This window comes from Asterias rubens, chromosome 4 (genome assembly GCF_902459465.1).
Source record: "Asterias rubens chromosome 4, eAstRub1.3, whole genome shotgun sequence".
NCBI classification, from domain to species: domain Eukaryota; kingdom Metazoa; phylum Echinodermata; class Asteroidea; order Forcipulatida; family Asteriidae; genus Asterias; species Asterias rubens.
The window spans coordinates 19,563,284-19,582,945 of record NC_047065.1 but is presented as its reverse complement, the minus strand read 5'-3'; the positions used below and the strand labels follow the sequence as shown (position 1 = coordinate 19,582,945).

Genomic DNA, 19,662 nt, shown 5'->3' with positions numbered 1-19,662 from the left:
CTTAAGCCTCTGATTCCCTTCACCTTGGTGCCCTTTCAAAAGTTTCCCATAGACTTTGGGATTCTCCAATGGAAGTGCCCTTTGCAAAATTAAAATGGCCTTGCCCTGTCAAAAAAAAAATGAAATTCCAAGCCTGCAAACTGGACCAACTATTCAATTTGGAAACTGGGAAAAACTACGACCCAATAATTCTTCCTTGGAAAGAGAAGATCTCAACTGAGAAACTTACACTTAAGACATCTCCTTGCTCTCTAGGTCCTGTGTATGCCATCCCATCATCCGTAACCAACGGGCCAGTAACCACGGCAATGGTTTTATCAGCATCATCACTCCTCCTAGGGGGTCTAGCTGGTTCTTCGGTCGGGTTCGGTACGATGGGTATGGGATCCGAGATGACCGGGGAAAGTTGAGCTGGGTTGTCCTTGAAGATCACCAGCTTGGGATGATCCACGAAGTCTCCGTAATTCATTTCTTTCTTTTTCCTCTTGAGAACGACAACTTTGTCATCCTGAATAACAAAGAATAAATATCATTTATTTATTTGTCAAATGCTGAAATCATTATAAAATACGAGTCATTGTTGTTATTAACTATGGTTGTATGTTACTAGTAATGAAACCAATGGTGCATCATAAGTGAACTTCACTGAAGACCGCAAGCCTGAGGAAACCTATAAACACATAGATATGTAACAAGGTTTTTTTTTTATTCAAACAATGACAGACTCGACTTCCACTCAATTCCATTTTATTAACATCAGATAACAAACATTACAAATTGAAATACTTTTTCCTAGCATCCTCTTATTATTATATTATTATTATTAAAAAGATTTATATAGCGCATTTCCTAAATAGACCAATGCGCTTTACAATAAAAATTGAATATTAAAAATTTGCAACATATAAAAACTTACGGGAAAAGCTTTGCAAAGAAAAAATAAAATAAACCAGCAACATTAAAATTCCTTTGGAAAGAGGAAAGTTTTTGAAAACTTCTAAAACATTTTTACACTAGGCATTACGAAGGTTTACAGGGAGACTGTTCCAAAGTCTGGACCCTGAAACAGAAAAAGACTTGTCCCCGAAAGATCTTTCTCTTAACATTCAAATTAGGTTACCAACTGAAAAACACAATCAAAAGAGTATTCTTCAAAAGGAAGATATCTTGAACCACACAGGAAAACAAAAGCCAAGAAATAAAACATTGTACACACATTGTACTTACATAGATAGAGGTACATACATAAGGGAATATAAGGGTAGCGACGAGTTCTTACACAGCCGTTTAAAACTGGCAGGGTCGAATTGCTGTGTGATAAAGGTCCGAGCCGAACCTTTAGCAAGGTTTTAAACGCACATTTAAGAACGAGTCACTACTCTTTTATTCCCATTCATAAATGCCCTTTTGTTAAATAACGTTAAAAAAATACAATTACAGACACTATGACAGTTGAAAATTCGAGGTTTGAAATATGTTTTTCCAAAACTTTGTGAAGAATCTGTTCGATGCCCGTGGGTTGTGTGTACGCGCGCATGCTAAGATTATGCGCGCGCTTAGATTACACGCTGTTACTATAGCTATGAATTGCATTCCGCGTGATGATCTTGCGCACCCGACACGCGGAAGCCAGCTTGTTATAAACAGCTCCAGCTGGTCATTATCAAAGGTTTAAGCACCCCCACGTGACGCGCTCTCCACCAATAGGAGTAATGAATTTTTTTGGAAAGTGGTTTCAATCTCGGCCAGTAGTAAAGCACAAGACTTGACAAGTTCAGTGTCCCGTTTATTAATTCAACATTTTTGTTTCAAAAGAATGATTTTCAAATGTTGAGTTTGAGTCTCACGGATGTCTTTCGATACACCCTTAAAACAGTCGGAGATGAATTTTCTCTGTTTAAATTTAATTACACTGTGTTCTCATTTGGATTCTAGTCTCTTCACATTTTGATTCTTGTCTTGTAAATAAAATCCTCAGTAAAGATTATGAGCTACGTACTACAGTCTTGTGGATTTTCCCCTCAAATACCAGCCCTGTTGCAAGTCTACTTAAAGGAACACGTTGCCTTGGATCGGACGAGTTGGTCTGTAAAAAGCGATTGTAACAATTTTTGTTTAAATGCATGGGTGGAAAGATGTTTTCAAAGTAGAATACAATGATCCACACAAGTTTGCCTCAAAATTGCGTGGTTTTCCTTTTATTGTGCGAACTAACACAATAATGGGGGTCAAAAATTTGACTCCCATAAATGGCAGACCGTGTTAGTCGACGAGGTAAAACGAAAACCGTGCAATTTCCAGGCATGTTTGTGTGGATCATTGTATTCTACTTTAACAACATCTTTCTACCCATATAGGGCCTATGCATTTTATAACAAACGGTTACAAACGCTTTTCAAAGACCAACTCAACCGATCCAAGGCAACGTGTTCCTATAAACTAACAAATTAGAGCCTCCAACAACTTCACTGCACACATTTCATAAAAGCCTTGTATGATTTGATTAGACATCTCCTGACAAACAATATTTATAAAACAAGGAAGTACTACCGACACTACACTTCACGACATGAGTGGATTCTTGCCGCATGGTGCCACACACCAGGCTGTGAACTTAGCAATCTAAACCATCGGAATTAAACAAGCATCAACAGGCTCCAGTTCGACAAATAGTTTAATCCCGGGATGAGGATAGAGGGGAAACTCATGGGCTCATTGGAAGGCTGCTGATTAGCGTTGTCTTACCATGTTCGGCTCCTCTGACGGCTCTCGGCTACACATCCTTAGACAGTTCAACCAGGGTGTAACGCAACACTCGTAGAAGCTTGGCTTTCCAATCAATACATTGTACATTGCTTTGTGAATTGAATACCTACCCGTGTGATATTGATCAAATTTTACATGCTAACTTCCTTATTTTATGACAGAGCCACTTCATGAATGGAAACAGAAACCAACAGCCTTCTTTTCCTTTCTGGTAAAAAATACTTCAACCTTAGAAGTGCAGCTTTACCTCAGTACAGTGTCTTCTTTCTGTTCAAATTTATCTTAACTGAGGCTGGACCGGAAGGAGGGATATTAATTTCTGATCCTTTTTAGGTATACTGTATTGTTTTAATTATGAAAATATTAATTTATTCATAAATAAACCAGACAGTTTATCCATTTTGATTTGTTGAAAGAAGATCACTTGGCCATTAAGACATGGAGAGACATGGTAAAAGTTTGAATCATACAGTTGTTGGCAAAAAAAATTAGAAGCGCTTTTTTACGAGTACGCACTTATAAAGACCTTGTCGCCATTCTTTTCTTCTCTCATTTAGGTTGTCATTATCCAACAGTCAATGGTTCTTCTTATAGGCCTATTCCTCCTTCTAAATGACATCTGTAAGTTTTAAAGGCACTGGGCAACTTTGGTCAAGTCTGTCAAATACCAGTACTCTCACTTGGTGTGTCCCAATACATGCATAAAACAACAAGCCTGTGAACATTTTGGCTCAATTGCTCATCGAATTTGCAAGAGAACAGTAAAAGAAAAAAACACCTTCGTTGCACAAATTTGAGTGCTTTCAGATGCCTTAAAGGCAGTGGACACTATTGGTAATTACTCAAAATATTTATTAGCATAAAACCTTTCTTGGTGACGAGTTATAGGGAGAGGTTGATGGTATAAAACATTGTGAGAAACGGCTCCATCTGAAGTGCCATAGTTTTCGAGAAAGAAGTAATTTTCCACGAATTTGATTTAGAGACCTCAGGTATAGAACTTGAGGTCTCGAAATCAACCATCTATTCTAAACGCACACAACTTCGTGTAACAATGGTGTTTTTTTCTTTCATTATTATCTTGCAAGTTCGATGACCGATTGAGCTCAAATTTTCACAGGTTTTTTAATTTTATGCACATGTTGAGATACACCAACTGTGAAGGCTAGTCTTTGACAATAACCAATAGTGTCCACTGCCTTTAAAAAGGCTTCAGGCCTGAATATTTATTTTTTGAGTGAGAAATTACCTTTTTCTAAAAAACTATGTTACTTCAGGGGGAGCAGTTTCTCACAATGTTTTCTATCAACAGCTCTCCACTGCTCAATACCAAGTAAGTTTTCATGCTAACAATTATTTTGAGTAATTACAAATAGTGTCCAGCCCCTTTAAGTTTACAATCTTTAGACAAAACTCCGTAGGTCAGTATCAAACTTGTGCACATGACAGGTGATTTTGACCTGGTCACTGTCTGTCTTTTTTATTTTGAATTACGCACACCAAATAGAAATCTAAAATGGAAAACATCAGCCCGTAACTGCAATGCGTGTCCTACAGTCGGTCGAACCAAAATGCGTACAAGGACTGGTATCCTGCCTGTCACAACCAATCGAATGTCTCGTATATCCTTCAGAGTCCGCAGACCACAGAGAGTAATAAGCGCCGTCGATTTTGGCGTCGTTTGGACACCATCCAGAGCTGGGTAGTTTAGTGGGGACTTCCTCTTTTGGTTAAAATCCCGGCCAGTCCGCCTGAAACAGATATTCCACCACCAAACACAGCACAGAGACCAGGTCAATATCTACACTAAAGCCCAGTGTTAATGACTAGTGGCATTGAAGTGGAGAATAGACGTGTCAATTTGATCTACAAAGAACCCCCCCCCCCCCCTGCGAGGAACTGCAGTCTGTGTGGATCTTCAGCCCATTAGTATACAATGTGTAACATGAGTCATGTAAGTTATTTTAAAACAGTTGAAGGAAGAATTTGGGCATACAGCTTTGAACATTGACTATTCAGAGCATGGACGAACGTTGATTTCTTCAAGTACACAATAAACAGTGGCCCCTATAATGTATTAATGCATCACTGCTAACACGCTGGGTCCTCCCTAGTCTTGGTACAAGACAGTGTTATTCACTATCATTCAACTATCGTGATCCCCCATGCCGCTTCTCCTAGCCGCGCACAATACTTTCAATTAATAGCGAGCGTTGATGAAAAAGCTTCCAGATCACCCCACCACACCACATTCCAAAACAACTCCTGGTGGGATTGCGGCTTACAGAAACGCCCTCTATCGTCGGGATAGTGCAACGTGTGCAGCGTCGAGTGTGCATACATTACATGTATGTAAAGTGTAGGCAAACAAGAATGTCTTGAACCAAGACTAGGTGCTCCCTCACCAGGCTGAAACCTGTCAATTGCTGCCGGAGGGTACAGGCAAATTGTGGCCGATACGCAAACCAAATAACAGCAAAAATCGCTATAGGCCTAATAGAATAATAAACAAAAATAAAAGACTTTTTTAATTTCAGAATGCTTTGACTGAACTTGTAAACAGGTGGGTCAAGATTGACTCACTGTTTTGAAAAATCTTGAGGAGATGCAATGTGTATGATTGCATGGTGCTGCCTCAGGACCAGGCCAGAACCACAAGGGTACAACACAACTTTCGCTTCACTTGTATTGTGGTACCCACTGCTAAATTAAAGATGCTATATATGTCAGATTTTTGGCCCCCAGCACTAAAAAATTGATTTTTTTTGAGTGAATGGTATTTCAAAGAGTATCACCCGCTCTAACGAATAACAAGTTAAACTTTTACTTTTAATAGTCAGGAACCATGACAAAAATTTTAAATGTTTTTTTTATAAAACACATAAGAATTGGTCACGTGATATATTGTCAGGATCCCGACAAAAACTAATTTTGAGCACTTTATTTCACTGCTACTTATAATTGGCGGACTTTTTCTAGCAATGGCTCAAATGAAAGCTTAAAATTTTCTCGCCGCCCTTCAAAATACCTATTGAATTTTAAATCAAAATTGTTGGGTCAAATCGGCCAAAGATCTGACATAGCATCTTTAATATAGGATTCAAACTGCCTCTAGTTACCGGGCAGTCTCGGTGGTCTACATGTAATACATGTGATGTATGTAGTTTATAATACATCTGGAATGCCATGGGTCATAGGTCATGGGTTTGAATCCCACCCGAGTAATTGCCTACAACTAATGTTCAAAGCCTCACCTTTTCATCTTTCTTTATTACCGCAACTTCATTCATGTACTCTCTAAATTTCTTCCGGTTTGCCTCTGCCAACAAAACATAAAATTAGTTTGTTACAAACTTCTTACCAACCAAAATGAAAGGTACACGTGTTGCATATGCAAGGGATTTGAGTAGTTTCCCCTCTAGAGTCTAGCAGGCACAGACAGGGAACAATTTTGTCTAGCAATTTTAAGGCCATACCCCCCCCCCCAAAAAAACAGACCTGACACGACAACAGGGCTTGTGTAGCTCATCATATTTACAGAATTTTGTGACAAGATCAAAATTGTAATTAAAAGAAACAATACTTCATTATTGAGTTGAAACAATTTTTTTTTAAAATGTTTTAACTTGAAAAAAAAAACTTTAAATTTTAAATAGAAGATTTATCTCAATTGGGTAAAAAGTTAGTATTCTTCAGTAATCATTACTATTATAACACCCCTTACAAATATTCTGCCTTTTCATTGGTTTAGAGCGCGTCACATGACCTACATTGTGTTTGTCTTAGTTTTACTATACGGCGGCCGTGTGATTGCATCTCGTTTGCAGTGTGATAGTCCGATGTCTATCACACAGCGTGCAGGGTCCAGACGTCTTTTTACCCACCTCAAATCTGATGGGGTGTTATAAAACAAATATTGACTGCTTTAACTCGTGCTATGGTTAAAACTCTGACTCCCTCGGTGATCCCAGAACCTTTCCATTTTCCCTCGGAACGCTCCGGGGATCACCTCGGGAGTCGTAGTTTTAAGCATAGCACTCGACGCAGTCAATATTTGTGTACTAGTACTATAGGCCTAATACTAATCTCATGACTGTGTAATAAAATATAATGAAGCGATTTGCCTCGAATTTAGTTAATACAATTACACCAACAGACAGGAGGTTGCACATTTTCGTAATTGGGAATAGAGTAGGCCTACTAATGGTCTGAGGCGAGTGACAACTGGGGGAAAAATCTAGGCAATGCATTGTGGGAAGGAATATGGGGCGGTTTCTATGCAGTTTCTACGACTCCCGCACACAACGCCTATTTATATTACCTTTGTTTGTGTGGGTTCAACAGCGACCTCTCTTGATATTTTGCTATTCGCGATATAAACCTTTAATATCATGTTCGACGAGTAGGGCCTAACTAATATTAAGGATATTAATAATGGAATCCCTAATAATTATTAATAATATTATTAAATAATAAAGGACAGTATTCATTCAACTTTCAAGTAAAAAGTACATGAGAACAGTTTATATTGGCACTGTATTAATAATAAAGTTTTTATATTAACGTTGCTGTTTCACTAATATTCACAATTTTCACTGCCGTCGGTGTCTAGTCATAATTGGGTGTGTCACCAGATTCAGTGCTCCTGATTAAGTCAATGCTTCAGATCGGAGTCACAGAAATGTCAGAGTCAGACGTCAGACGAGCCGAGTAAACAAACAACAAAACTTATTCAGTCAATTGTGTTTGCAAACATGCATTAAGGTGATCCTAGATCCATACCTTTAACTTCCTTGTCGGGGTGCCGTAGATAGGCCATGAAGTGTCCCACCACGGCAACATTGCTGACTTTCCCACCATGTTTTATAATAAAATCCCGCACTCCTTCAGCGGAAAAATCCACTTCCGGACTTGCAGCATTCGCCATTTTGAAAAACTAATTCGGAAGTACGCCCTCTGTTGATGATGAGCGGCACCTTGTGTCGTACACAAGGGGCGTGTTCTTATGGAAAGTGGGAGGGATTATAGACCAACTCACAATTTCACAAAGTAAAACTATCTAAAACAGATCATGTTGGGGTTGGGCTTGTTAAAGAATCGTAAAGGGTTGGTACTGTGATAGTTTTCATTTAGCCATGGGCCCAATTTCATAAAGCTGTTTAGCAGAAAATACTGCTTGACCCATTTTTCGCTAATGACAAACTTGAGTGGGGGCACCAGTCAAATCAATGTAAGTTTAATGTAATTTTGGCTGGTTAGCAGTTTCTGTTTAACAATTAATTTATGTGCTTAGCAAGTTTGTGCGCTTCCGGGCTTTATACATGTACATGTATATGGGCCCAGGCTGAAAAACTCACGTGTTTTGATACAACTTCGGCTGGCGAACGGCCATAGGGTTACCCCCCTCTCCCCCAATAACCCATCCAAGCCTAGCATTTTACCCCCCCCCCCCCCCAACAAAAGATATACATTGTACATGTATATGTACAGACAAGAGTTCACGAATTTGCCATGACCGTATGAAGTTGTTTTGTGGAAATAGAAAATGAAATTAAAGCAGCAGTGTGTAAGCTACTCGTCGTTGGGGAACATAACCCAATAGTTACAGCGAGTTCTTGTTGGCTAGGGCCTACATCCCAAACTTAATGACAATTTTTTCTCGGACCCTTTCTTTCATCACCGTTTAATGATTATAATATTGGCTTGCAAAGCCGTATAGAATTAACTCAGTAAATAAATAAAATGTTTCATCGGGTTGCATTAAAGGGGAAAGGTCCATCTTTAGAAGAATGAATGACCCCCTAGTTGAAAAAGTAAACACCAACATACAAGCTGACAACATAGAAATGAAATTCAAATACAGGTTATGATATTTTTTGATTTTCAATCATATTATTATTATTAACCAAACAATTATGACAACATAAATAACTTATATAAAAAAAGATATGTTTACAGAAATTAATTTTCACAAAAGAAGTTTGTTTTCTATACAAAAGGCCCTAATATAATTATTGACCTTGCGTCTGGTTTAGATTTTATTATTATTAATATTATAAATCAACACGATTTTGAACCAACTTTTAAAAGATAATTATTTCGACTTGGCCATCTTCGGACACGAATTTGAAATTCCATTTTATTTGTAAAGTATTTTTGACTAATGTTCTTCCGGTCGCGAGACGACAGCGAATACAAATCTATCCGAACATCAAACAACAAAGTCAAAGAATGATTCGGATTCGTGTTGTTTCATTAAACAATCAATTGTTGGTGGCTTATTAATAAAGTCCACTTGATTACCACATTTGCGGACAAGACAGTCAAATGGAACTAATAATTTTCATTATTTCGAGTAATAATGATCTAAACAATCATTGTCACTTTTTTCTAAAAATAAAACAGTTCGCAATTTTTTTCGTCAAAATGTTCTTCCATGGTACTCTGCGTGCGTTGGTTATTCATCGATGTCGGTGTTGAAAACCCTTGGGGCGTAATGTGAGATAATGACGTCATCATCATGGAATGGCACACCGAGGTTGACCTGGAGTAAAATAACAATACAAAATTAAAGCATACAATTAACATTTTTCATTTGGTATTTATAATAAAATGAGTCTTTTCAGAACTGATAGGTCTCCTGAATTTCGAAAATCTACTCCGCTAGTATAGCAAGACAAGTTCTCAAAAGAACATAATTATTCTACTTTGCAAGTAGATACGTACACACATGTTACCGCAAACCGGTAGGCCTAACATTGTTATCAATAAGTTTTCATCCGGAAGTTGCATCTTCTTATTGTTTGGACGTATCAAAATTGGAATAATAATTTCAAGGCTGGAGGATAGGCTTATTTCAAAACTGGCCTTTAGGGGAAAATTTTCGCCTTGAAGAATTCCGAATGAGTGGTTACTGCCCAAATGATGACATTCCCGTCGAGTTCAAGTTTGGCTTTAGTCTGAGAATTTAATTCACGGTCTTGTGAGAAACAACTGTTTTCATTGAGGACTTGTTGCACTCTCTTCAGAAACAAGTCGGTGCCGAAACTGTTTAAGAAAAAAAGAAAAAAACTGACATCTGCCTTTCTGTCTCAGCACCGGAAGCTCTGTTTAAACGCAGCCACCCCAGGAAAAGGCTCTTTGAAGTGATATTGTTGATGGTGTTAGGCAGGGATTTGAGGCAGGTGTGTCGGGGTAGACGGGGCGAGGAGAAGGAGGGTGTTATGCTTACCTTTTACCACCTCGGTGTGGGCTTCGACACTCTTATTGACGGCCTCATCGGCCTGGCGTGATGGCTCCTCATCTCGTGTTTACAGTGGCGGCTGCAATAGAAAGACAAGACAGTTAAAGGTAAGGTCGATGTGTTAACAGGAGTTAACAGCCTCACGGCAGCAGCTGAAATTGACTTCACACTCCCGTCTTCTGCCACGTTTGTGTCAGGCCAAGTTGGGGGCATCAAACGCACATCAGTGCGGGGTGATTTCAGCCATATCGCCAGGCGACACCCCGCTTCGAAAACAGGTGTCCCGGGTGCGTCCCGGGTTTGTTGATGAAAGCTTTTACGGAGAATGATTTCTGACACCATGGGCGGTATCAACTCAAACGGTGGATCATGAGGGTTCGCAGTAATGATGTACAGTTTATTATTACTAAAACAGCGTACAGTAAATGCCGTGCCATTTATCTTACGATCATTCAACCTGATAGTGTGCGTGTAAAAATAGACGCTGACGAGCCTGGACTAACATAAAGAAAGGGTCACCAACTTTGCAACTTACTTACACTTTCACTTTTGCCGAAAAATGAATTTAACATACACCGATCAACAACTTATCGACAACTTAATCAATATCGTGAAATCATTACAAAATGATTGGTTATTGCTATCGGTTACTCAAATCTTTTACGTAAAAAAGGGTGGATTTGACAAGACAATACTCTCGAGTTAGGACGAGTGAGTTGCTCGTTCCACAGTGACTGTCCTTTCTCTAACTTGGGCATTAACCATAAGTTTTTAATAACTCACATAAAGAGTCATAAGGACTAATCCTAAGGTAGAAACATCTTTGTGAAATCGATCCCAGGGATAGCAAGTGTTTTATAATATTATTTGAAATTGTCGCTTACCTTTCTGAAGGAGCCGCATGTGGTCGGACGGTCCTGTGCTCAGGGTTGAGACACCAAGGGGAAACCCGTATGAGATGAAGGGCGGTAAACTGCTGGGGACTGGGTGAGTTTGGTATTGCGATGAGGAGTGTTGAACCACTGGATGTCTCTGCATATTGGCGACAACACTACCAGAGTTGAGAGGATTATTATAGTAAGAGTCTGATGTAACATTGACGTGGATGGGTTTACGGGTTCGCTCGGGGCTCTTAGATAACGCTGTATCCGCGAGGGACCAGAACTTGGGTTTCTCCGTCTGTGCTTTAACACACGGTGGGGATCTTGAGGTGAGACGGCAGGTTGCTTTGATGAGAGATGATGGAGGCAACGGGACCGGGCTTGGACTTCTCCTGATACAGAGAGAACTAGTGTGCTCCGGTGTGTGATGCGGGGAGTTCTGATCTACGCTAAGTCGGTCGTGGCCAACCGCCAGGTAGTCGAGGGGTACCCTCTGGTCGCTGATGACGGGTGTGGTGCGGGTACTGTCTGTGGTTAGCTTCTCGGACTCGATTTCGTTTTTATCGGTGGGAATCTTGTACTGTTTCTCGTCGCTTTCGATGTCTGATGCTAAAAACAAAAACAGGACATTAAAGAAGTTATAGCAATGCACTATTCGATTCAAAGTGCAAATAACAGGAAAAATATATCTTTCACACAAAGATATAGTCAAACACAGTCAATATTGACTTCTTCATCGGTAAATACCAAGCTTGAATTAAATAGAATGTGATCAGATTTTATCTCAAACTCTTTTAAATAACAGCGCCGTAATGATTCGCAATCTAATAATTAAGAAACTGTGCCCAGTAGCACACGGGCACGCCACAAGCGGAAGCAGCCTTCCGTCCGTCGCCGAGATCATTCTCTCGGCATGCTTTTTACAGCTTGACACGCTCCTGCGGTGCTAACACGACTTTTCGACATATAAGGATCTTCGAAGGCTAAAACAAAATTGAAATTAAACAATCGCGGAATAAATATTTATAAAAACTTACGTGGTCCGCCAAGGCTGCCTTCCATATCGGTTCCCAAACCGTCCATGTCATCATCGACGTCATTCCCGTCACCATCCTCAGAATCGTAGTCTTCTTTCCCGCCGTCGCCGCAGCTATTCCTCGGTGACCAGGTCATCTTCTTGTCCTTCTTGAGGCGTCTTCTGGCGTTAGCGAACCACGTGGAGACTTGGGTGAGGGTCATTTTGGTGATGATGGCCAGCATGATTTTCTCTCCTTTAGTTGGGTACGGGTTCTTACGGTGCTCGTAGAGCCAGGCTTTCAGCGTACTAGTGGTTTCACGCGTTGCGTTCTTGCGTCTAGCTCCGTCGTACTCAATTGAACCGTAACTAAAAACATCAACACAAAGGCGAGAACATGTTAAATATGCTAGGTTCATTACAACTCGAAACTTGGATCGGGTTTAAAACTTTATATTAGTAAAAATTGGAGAACGTTATAATACTAAGCTTTCATTTTTGGTATTGCATGAACATCCGCGAAGTGGTAATTCAAATTCATTGGAAACTAAACAATTATTGTCACGAGTCACTTCTAGTAGTATGTATGTTCACACACTTTTTGAAGGGCAACTATCGAAAATTTCGTTCAGAAGAAATTAATAAAAAAACAATAATACACAAATCTTTCTGAAATAATCGGTTCATGCAACTTTAATTGTTTTAAAAGAATTGCAATGGGAATTGTTAACAAAGTAGCAAGAATAGTCGTTTCAGCATTAAATAAGCAATCTTCTCTTTAATGTGGTCCTTCTCAGTAAATGGTAGGTTTGTCATCTTTTCATAAACCGCCGATCCAAAGAGGAATGGTTCCGTTCCGCAGTCAAGTACTCCTTAATTTACTAATGATTTGTACACTTAATATTTACCTGTTTCCGTAGTATTGGTACTGGCCCAGGTCGTACGGATAACATCCAGCTCTGCTGTTTGCCTAATTATAGAAACAAAGCAATTTATTATTACAGGGTAATACGTTTTTAAGTGATCAGTTTATGAGTTTAAATAATGTGTAGAAAAGCCTCCCCCCACCCCATTAAAAAAAAAACGGGCCTATAGAAAAAGAAGAACAAGTTTATGTAATTATTCGTTGTCGATGGCCAACAATATTTCAGACTAAAATTTTGTTATGACAGACCACTTTTCCAGAAATAGAAACTGTTATGTCGGTTTTCAAAAGGTGCTGCTCGAAAATAAATAATAATAATAACGTAAATTCAACGATGCCTATTATATTTACACAGGATGAATGTTTCAATCAGAAGCTTGAGAGTTTAATTGAGATAATTTACTTCTTCCAAAATCCCAACCAACTTGTCATGATTTATAACAAAGGGTTTAATGACAACAGTAGTTTGGTGGTGTAACTTCTGGCAAAGAATTCCACCTAAATGGAACAAGACCAAAACATGCACTTACTATAGCTTGTGGATAATACATCGACGAGTCAGCCGCAAACCGCAAGTAGCTTTTCTCTGCCGTGTGAGGTGATGGGTACATTGGCGAGAGCCCTTGCGTAGCTCCCGGGTGCAGCAGCGTGGCCGAGCGATTGTCCACGGGGGAGCAACACACCGATTGCCCGGTACAGGGGTCGACCATCACCGGTCGACCGCTCTCGTAGTGCGGTGCTACGGGGGCCGTTGCGGACATTGGGGATCGCTGTGAAGACAAACAGACATTTTTTGTTTCATTGTAAACTCGGTTTAAAAGTTAAACAGTAAGGGGAAATTAATTATTAAGCGTCTGTTATCAATACACAAAGTAGTGTCGGCAGATCAAGTGCCAAAAAGTCAAGTGCAAACACGTCCCCGCCACAAATACTATTTTTGATTTAATTATTAATCATGTCAGAGCAATGATGACTTACAATCAACATCAACAATACAATAATTATTACTTCAGAAAGCGCCATGAAGAAAACAAAACAAAATCATATTCGTCTCTATCCGTGTTCAAGTTATATCCAATGTACCGTATCATACAGAAACATGACAATTATCAAGTAATGATAAATGGAGTCAAACTTTATGTTTGAAATTTACCAACAACGATCCTTCATTTAGAAAAACCGTCACCATTTTAAACCCGAGAGCTTCATCAACAAAAATACACGGATGTAGAAAATGAAATATTATTCAAATGTTGAAACGATATGAAAAAAGGGTGAACTTACCTTGCCGGTAATCTGGAACTGTGTCAGTGTTGACATGGTGATTGCAATTAAAAAGTGTCACCTTTTCGCCTGCAACGAACTAGAAGTATCACGCAATGAATTCGACTTGTTGGAAAGTGTCTAAATTAACTCTATCTTTATCCGGTGTAGATCCAAAAACACATGCTGCAGAAAGGGCTATGAGGTGTTGGTGTCTTTTCTCAGCTGGTGTTCGCCCGTAAATTCCGTAGGAAAAAATAATGTGGAAATCCGTCGCCCGTTCAAGTCTATGTCAATGACGAAAGTAAATCGAGTTGTGGCTGTAGTGTGGTTTTTCGCTACCGTGCGACTTTAATGACCGTACTGCACACAGTACACGTAAGGTCAGCAACAAACCCATTAATTGTATGAGGTCACGAATGGGCGGAGCTACACACAAGCGTTGAACCAATCGGATTAGTCAGTGTGTTGATTGACGGAATGTCCTGGTTAAGAAGACGCCCTGGTAGCCAGTTGACTGATGATGGTACTGCCCAGTGATGTCCACTGTTGGTCCGTGGTCACGCCTTTTGTTGCTTCCCAGTTTACTACTGCCAGTTTTCCCCTAGAAAACAATCAGGTTTGTTGCCCGTTGTTCTTCTGGAACAAGAACAAAGCATTGTAGTTTGTTGTTCTCTCTCCAACTTTTCAGTTATGAACACATGTTCTCACATCGCGGGGGCAACACACAAAGAATTAATCAACACATGTGAACCAGAGCTTTTACCTGGTGTGCACAAATTATTCTAAAGCGTTTTTGTGACTAACAAAATGGTCCTATGCACAGCATACTATACTTGCCAACATCAGCCAAATACCACTTTCCACACAGTATGCCGAGTCGATTAGCAAGCTGTACCCGTCAGTGGGGAACTGCGCCACCAGCGGTGACTTATGGTGACTCAGTGAATTTGTGATCATACAATAGCTGCACAATTCACTTTGAAGTAAATACTTTAATTGAATGGTTCGTAGCTACAGGCTTGGGTATTGAAGTGCTTGATGGAAAAACTGATTGTGGCCATTAAATGGAAACGTACAATTCTGACAGTCAAGGGGAATAACAATAAAGAAGTAAATAAATAAACCGACGTGTGTTAGCACCGTAGACTCAGTACTTTCCCGTTTGTGAACACAATCACAGGCGTAACGTACTTACAGTGCTTATAACACACATCGGTGTACGCGGGCAAAAATAAAAATAAAATACAAAAAGGTATTCTTCACCTCATGCAAATTTAACATAAATAAATAAATAAGTACAACATGATATAGGCCTATTATGCTTATTTACTTAGTAGTTTGCTTTTGTTGTCCTTTGCCCATCTTGGGGTATATTGTAAATGTATTTTGTTTTATACTGTTATGGCAAATAAAATAATAATAACAATAATAATAATAATAATAATAATAGTTCTAACATAAGAATCGTCATCCTCACCGTACGATGTGTTGATCCAAAGCATTACATGTAACCATCCTCAATGGAAATGTCATTTATTTATTTATTTTGCTTGCAGTTCTGGTCCATGTTGTTACTGAATATACCATGATGTCATCTTCCCATCTTCGTCGTTGTCTACCTCTTTTCAGTTTCCATGCCAACCATTATCATTTAGAAGAATATCACGCTACACAAACCCAACGATGAACATTTTGTGTGGCGTGTTGATGCGTATTGTAGTTCTGTCGAAGTGGAAGCACGAGACCATCCACAAGAAACAAAATCACCGAAAGAGACAAAACTACATTTATGTGTAGTAAATATAGACTACAACTATACCCTTGTATAGTTTACAACACGTGAACAACATTGGTTATTGTCAAAAACCAGTATTTTTGCACTTTGTATGACCCAACATCCTACATGAAATAACAAACATGTGAACGTGTCAGCTCAATAGGTCATCAGAGTTACGAGCAAAACAGGGGGAAACCCCATTTAGTGTATTTACTATTTTCAAGCATTGAGTTTTGAAGTTGTGAGATTTTTGTTGTTACACATTGTCATCACATTTGGGGCAAACTGTTTCGAGTGGGGTTTTCCAAGATCATCTTTATACCTTACAAGCTGTATGCAAATCTTTGAATATTTCAAACCTTAAACAAAGTTATGCACACCCCGAGATAATTATGTCGATAGTGAAGTAAATAAATTGTGAGAAACGATTGCCTTTGAAGTAGTGTACCTTTGAAATTAATGGTATTTTTTAGCCTGATTGTGAACCTGCAAAAAGGCTTCGGGCATGAAGTCTTCCTCGGAATCTAAACGCACGCCACGGTGTTTTGTTATATTATTTTTTCTTACAAAATGAGCCAAACTTTTCACAGGTTTTTGTTTTATGCATGTTGGGATACACCAAGTGAGGATACTTGTCTTTTACAACTACCATAAGTGTACCCTGTCTTTCAATTCGAAGTCGATAACAAAATGAATTAACATGATTGCACATGCAAGCAAGAGAGAAAATGTCATGCCGTTGACAAAATGAATATTCAATATGGTCTGAATCGGAATATAATGACTCATTAATTCATAATGAAATATTAAGTGAAGTATATTTTTGTGGAAAAAAAAGCTTGACCACATGCACACAACACGCTTGATTTGAACTATCAATTAATCACACATAATGAATTATCACACGATATGAAATCTGAAGTATGACTTTTCTTTAGAGAGTGGCACGGTTGAATTGGTGAGCTGTACGGCGGCAAGGCGTACAGTGCCGTCAAGTGTTAGCGGGGAGTGGCAGGCTTCAAGTCGCCGACAAAAAGTCGGTCAGTACGGCTGTTGTTCCCGCGAGAGTCTCGCTATGCTCCTCGGTAAACAAAACAAGTATACCGGTGGCGAAATGAACTTTGATATTAATCACTTGATCCGGATCATGATATCTTCGTGGTATGCATTATGCTTAAACAAAAATCTGTTTTTAAAGGCACTGGACAATATTGGTAACTACTGAAACAAAATTGTTATGATAACAACTTATTAGGTAACGAGCAACGGAGAGCTGTTGGTAGTTTAATAAAACAGCTACCCGGGAGTAACATAGTTTTTGAGAAAATGGTAACTTCTCACCAATAATATAACAACTTAGGTCTACTGAAGCCTTTTTTAGCCATGTGCAACATGGGTGTTTTCCTTTAGTTATTCTTTTGACGATTTTGATGACCAATTGAGCCAAAATGTTCAGAGTTTATTTTATTTTATGCATATTTAGTTGGGATACACCAAGTGTGAATAGAGTCCTGGGTGCAATTTCATAGAGCTGCTAAGCAAAAAAATTTCCCTAGTTTGAAATTTCTTCTTTGATAAAAACAGGATTACCAACCAAATTTCAGTTTGTTACATATTGATTGCTACTGGTATTCAGCTGTTGTTTGCTTATCCTCCCTCACGTAGAAATTTGGTTGGTAATCCTGTTTTTATCAAGGACGAAATTTCATGCTAAGCAAATTTTTGTGCTTAGCAGCTCTTTGAAATTGGGCCCAGGTCTTTGATAATTACCAAAGGTATTCAGTGGCTTTAAACCAGACTCTTGCTCAGTGGTGTTGGGTGTTGAATTAGATCATCTGAAAGCAAGTTATAGGCGTTATGTCGTCAACATTATTAACTGCAAATTATTATGTTGGTTCGCACTAAGTAATTATTCTACACTGCAAGTAAACAATCGTCTGGTGTCGAGGATTCTTCCAATTAAAGTAAAACTTTCAAAAGAAAGGTTTTCAAAATCCGTAGTAATCCTTTAATTAATTTATGTCTGTTTCTTTTCCCATGTCTGCATATTCCCATCCGTCTGAGGTTGCCCTTTTCTTGCCCGAGACTGTCCAAGACTGTGTACCGGTCATTGTCTCTTTGGCTCGCCCGTCTGTCTAGCACTTTCTCCCCGTCTACTTTGTCTGCCGAGCGCGGTAATTCCACACAACGTAGTCGACGCTTTTAACCATTACGCATCTAACATGCAGTGCTTCAAAGGGGTTTGATACCTGTGTAGATCACGTTTTGGGTCATGACATGAATCCCTACTCACTGGGAATAAATATGTATGTTTTATACTTACCTGCAGAAGATTCAGCTTCATTAGACGTCAGGTTTTTGAGAGAGAGAAAAAAGTGAAAATTACATGGCAATGTTTTCAGGAGAGTCGCGTAAACCCGTTGTACAATGCTAAACAAAAGTTCGCCAAATTATTTCTCAAACTCTACAGCACAACATCAAGTAACACACCATTATCTTTATACCGTGTGGACATTGTGTGTTTTGTGCTGTACAAAAAGTAGACACATCTGCATAATAATGGTTTTGGAGAAGTGCACCCAACCATTTATTTGTTTCACAAAACTAAAGTAGCAGGTCACATTTCTGCGAGATGATGATACAAACAGCTGTTAACATAATTACTTAGTTTCTCGACGCATCCATGCACGTTTGAACATGTGCTTAAAAATGCAGTGGCGTTTTTTTTTATCGAAACATAAAAATCATGTATATTTTTTACCGGACAAGTTTAAACAAAATTACATTTCACAAGCACTTTGTGTATATATGGCTGTCGGTCACGTTAGATGTAATGATAGGGCCGAATAAACCGATTCGCAGTATGATTTTTTTTTTCATGAGGAAAAAGCAGACAATGCGTCACCAAACAAATTTATAAAAACAAACAAACCAACAACAAGCAAATAAACACAACAACAACAAACATACAACTAGTTTACAAAAAAACTTTGTTTTTGACCAAAATGGCACCCCCCCCAAAAAATAAAGGAAAACAAAAACAAAAACAAAAAACCAGTAAACATACATCGAAACCTTGCTTATAAAATGATGAGTCTGTTGACTGAAAGAGTCTAGGCTTGTAGAATTATAGGAGCACTCAACAACCAAAAGTTTTGCTTGTTGTCACAATTCCAGGAAATCCTGACTAAAAATGTTGATGTCATCCAAACCGATTTCGTGTTGAAGCTAACTGCGATAGGCGCTGCAGGGGGTGCTAATGAGTCAATGTCATTGCGCCAATACTGCATCAAACATTATGCCATTGGTTGAAAACACTTCATACCGCTATTTTATTTTAGGCTGACAGTATTAGTTCAAAAGCCTTTTGATAACATTTGGGGTATGGTGAGACCTTTTAATTCTGTTTACAATTCAGGCTGTACTTCGTGTGGCTGAACATTGCTATTTACACAGATTAGTTTTGAGAATTGAACAACAACAACGACGACAGCGACGACGACGACGACGACAACAACAACAACAACAACAGCAACAACAACGACATTGAAATAGGCATATACCTAAATTTACAAACAGCATGGCTTCAAAACTATCTTTAGGGAGAAGAGGGATTAGCTATTGCAAACTTGTTCCAACCAAAACCGCCCAGTTCCTTTAAGAATATAAAACGAAGTTGACATGGAATTAGCCATTGCAAATTTCCCACCAAGGGCACGTGGTAAACACAATTTAAAAGTTTTTCATTTTTTTAAACGACCCCACGTTGGGACCCTTTAGCAGCTTCTT

General features: G+C 39.0%; 2 protein-coding genes across 3 annotated transcripts in view; both read right to left on the bottom strand.

The window, feature by feature from the left end:
• The window catches only part of LOC117289159, a 33,464-nt gene extending 25,767 nt beyond the window's left edge, over window positions 1–7,697 (bottom strand). Inside the window, exons 1-3 of the mRNA XM_033770156.1 lie at window positions 7,549–7,697; window positions 6,021–6,085; window positions 230–508 (exon numbers count right to left, since the gene is read on the bottom strand). Coding sequence (XP_033626047.1) covers window positions 230–508; window positions 6,021–6,085; window positions 7,549–7,693 — 489 coding nt within the window. The 5' untranslated portion in view covers window positions 7,694–7,697. The remainder of the gene's footprint in view (window positions 1–229; window positions 509–6,020; window positions 6,086–7,548) is intronic.
• Window positions 7,698–8,656: 959 nt separating this feature from the next.
• On the bottom strand, window positions 8,657–15,852 carry LOC117289713 (iroquois-class homeodomain protein IRX-6-like). Of its 2 annotated transcripts, none has more exons than XM_033770968.1 (8): window positions 15,574–15,852; window positions 14,115–14,732; window positions 13,361–13,600; window positions 12,814–12,875; window positions 11,928–12,274; window positions 10,894–11,499; window positions 9,998–10,088; window positions 8,657–9,310 (listed from the first exon to the last, which is right to left on the bottom strand). In XM_033770968.1, the coding sequence occupies exons 2-7, from the start codon at window positions 14,148–14,150 to the stop codon at window positions 10,066–10,068; spliced, it is 1,314 nt and encodes a 437-aa protein (XP_033626859.1). In that variant the 5' UTR covers window positions 14,151–14,732; window positions 15,574–15,852; the 3' UTR covers window positions 8,657–9,310; window positions 9,998–10,065. The 2 variants fall into 2 exon arrangements, with proteins under 2 accessions (XP_033626859.1, XP_033626861.1); XM_033770970.1 differs by having other exon boundaries at window positions 14,115–14,729.
• Between the last annotated feature and the right edge of the window lie 3,810 nt (window positions 15,853–19,662).

Bases quoted from the DNA above. Each gene is read 5' to 3' on its own strand.
- LOC117289713 (XM_033770968.1), bottom strand. From the start codon at position 14,150: ATGTCAACACTGACACAGTTCCAGATTACCGGCAAG. The intron at 12,876-13,360 runs GTAAGTGCATGT...TTCTATAATTAG, and splicing joins TGTATTATCCACAAGCTATA to GCAAACAGCAGAGCTGGATG. The intron at 11,500-11,927 runs GTAAGTTTTTAT...TTTTGTTTTTAG, and splicing joins AGGCAGCCTTGGCGGACCAC to CATCAGACATCGAAAGCGAC.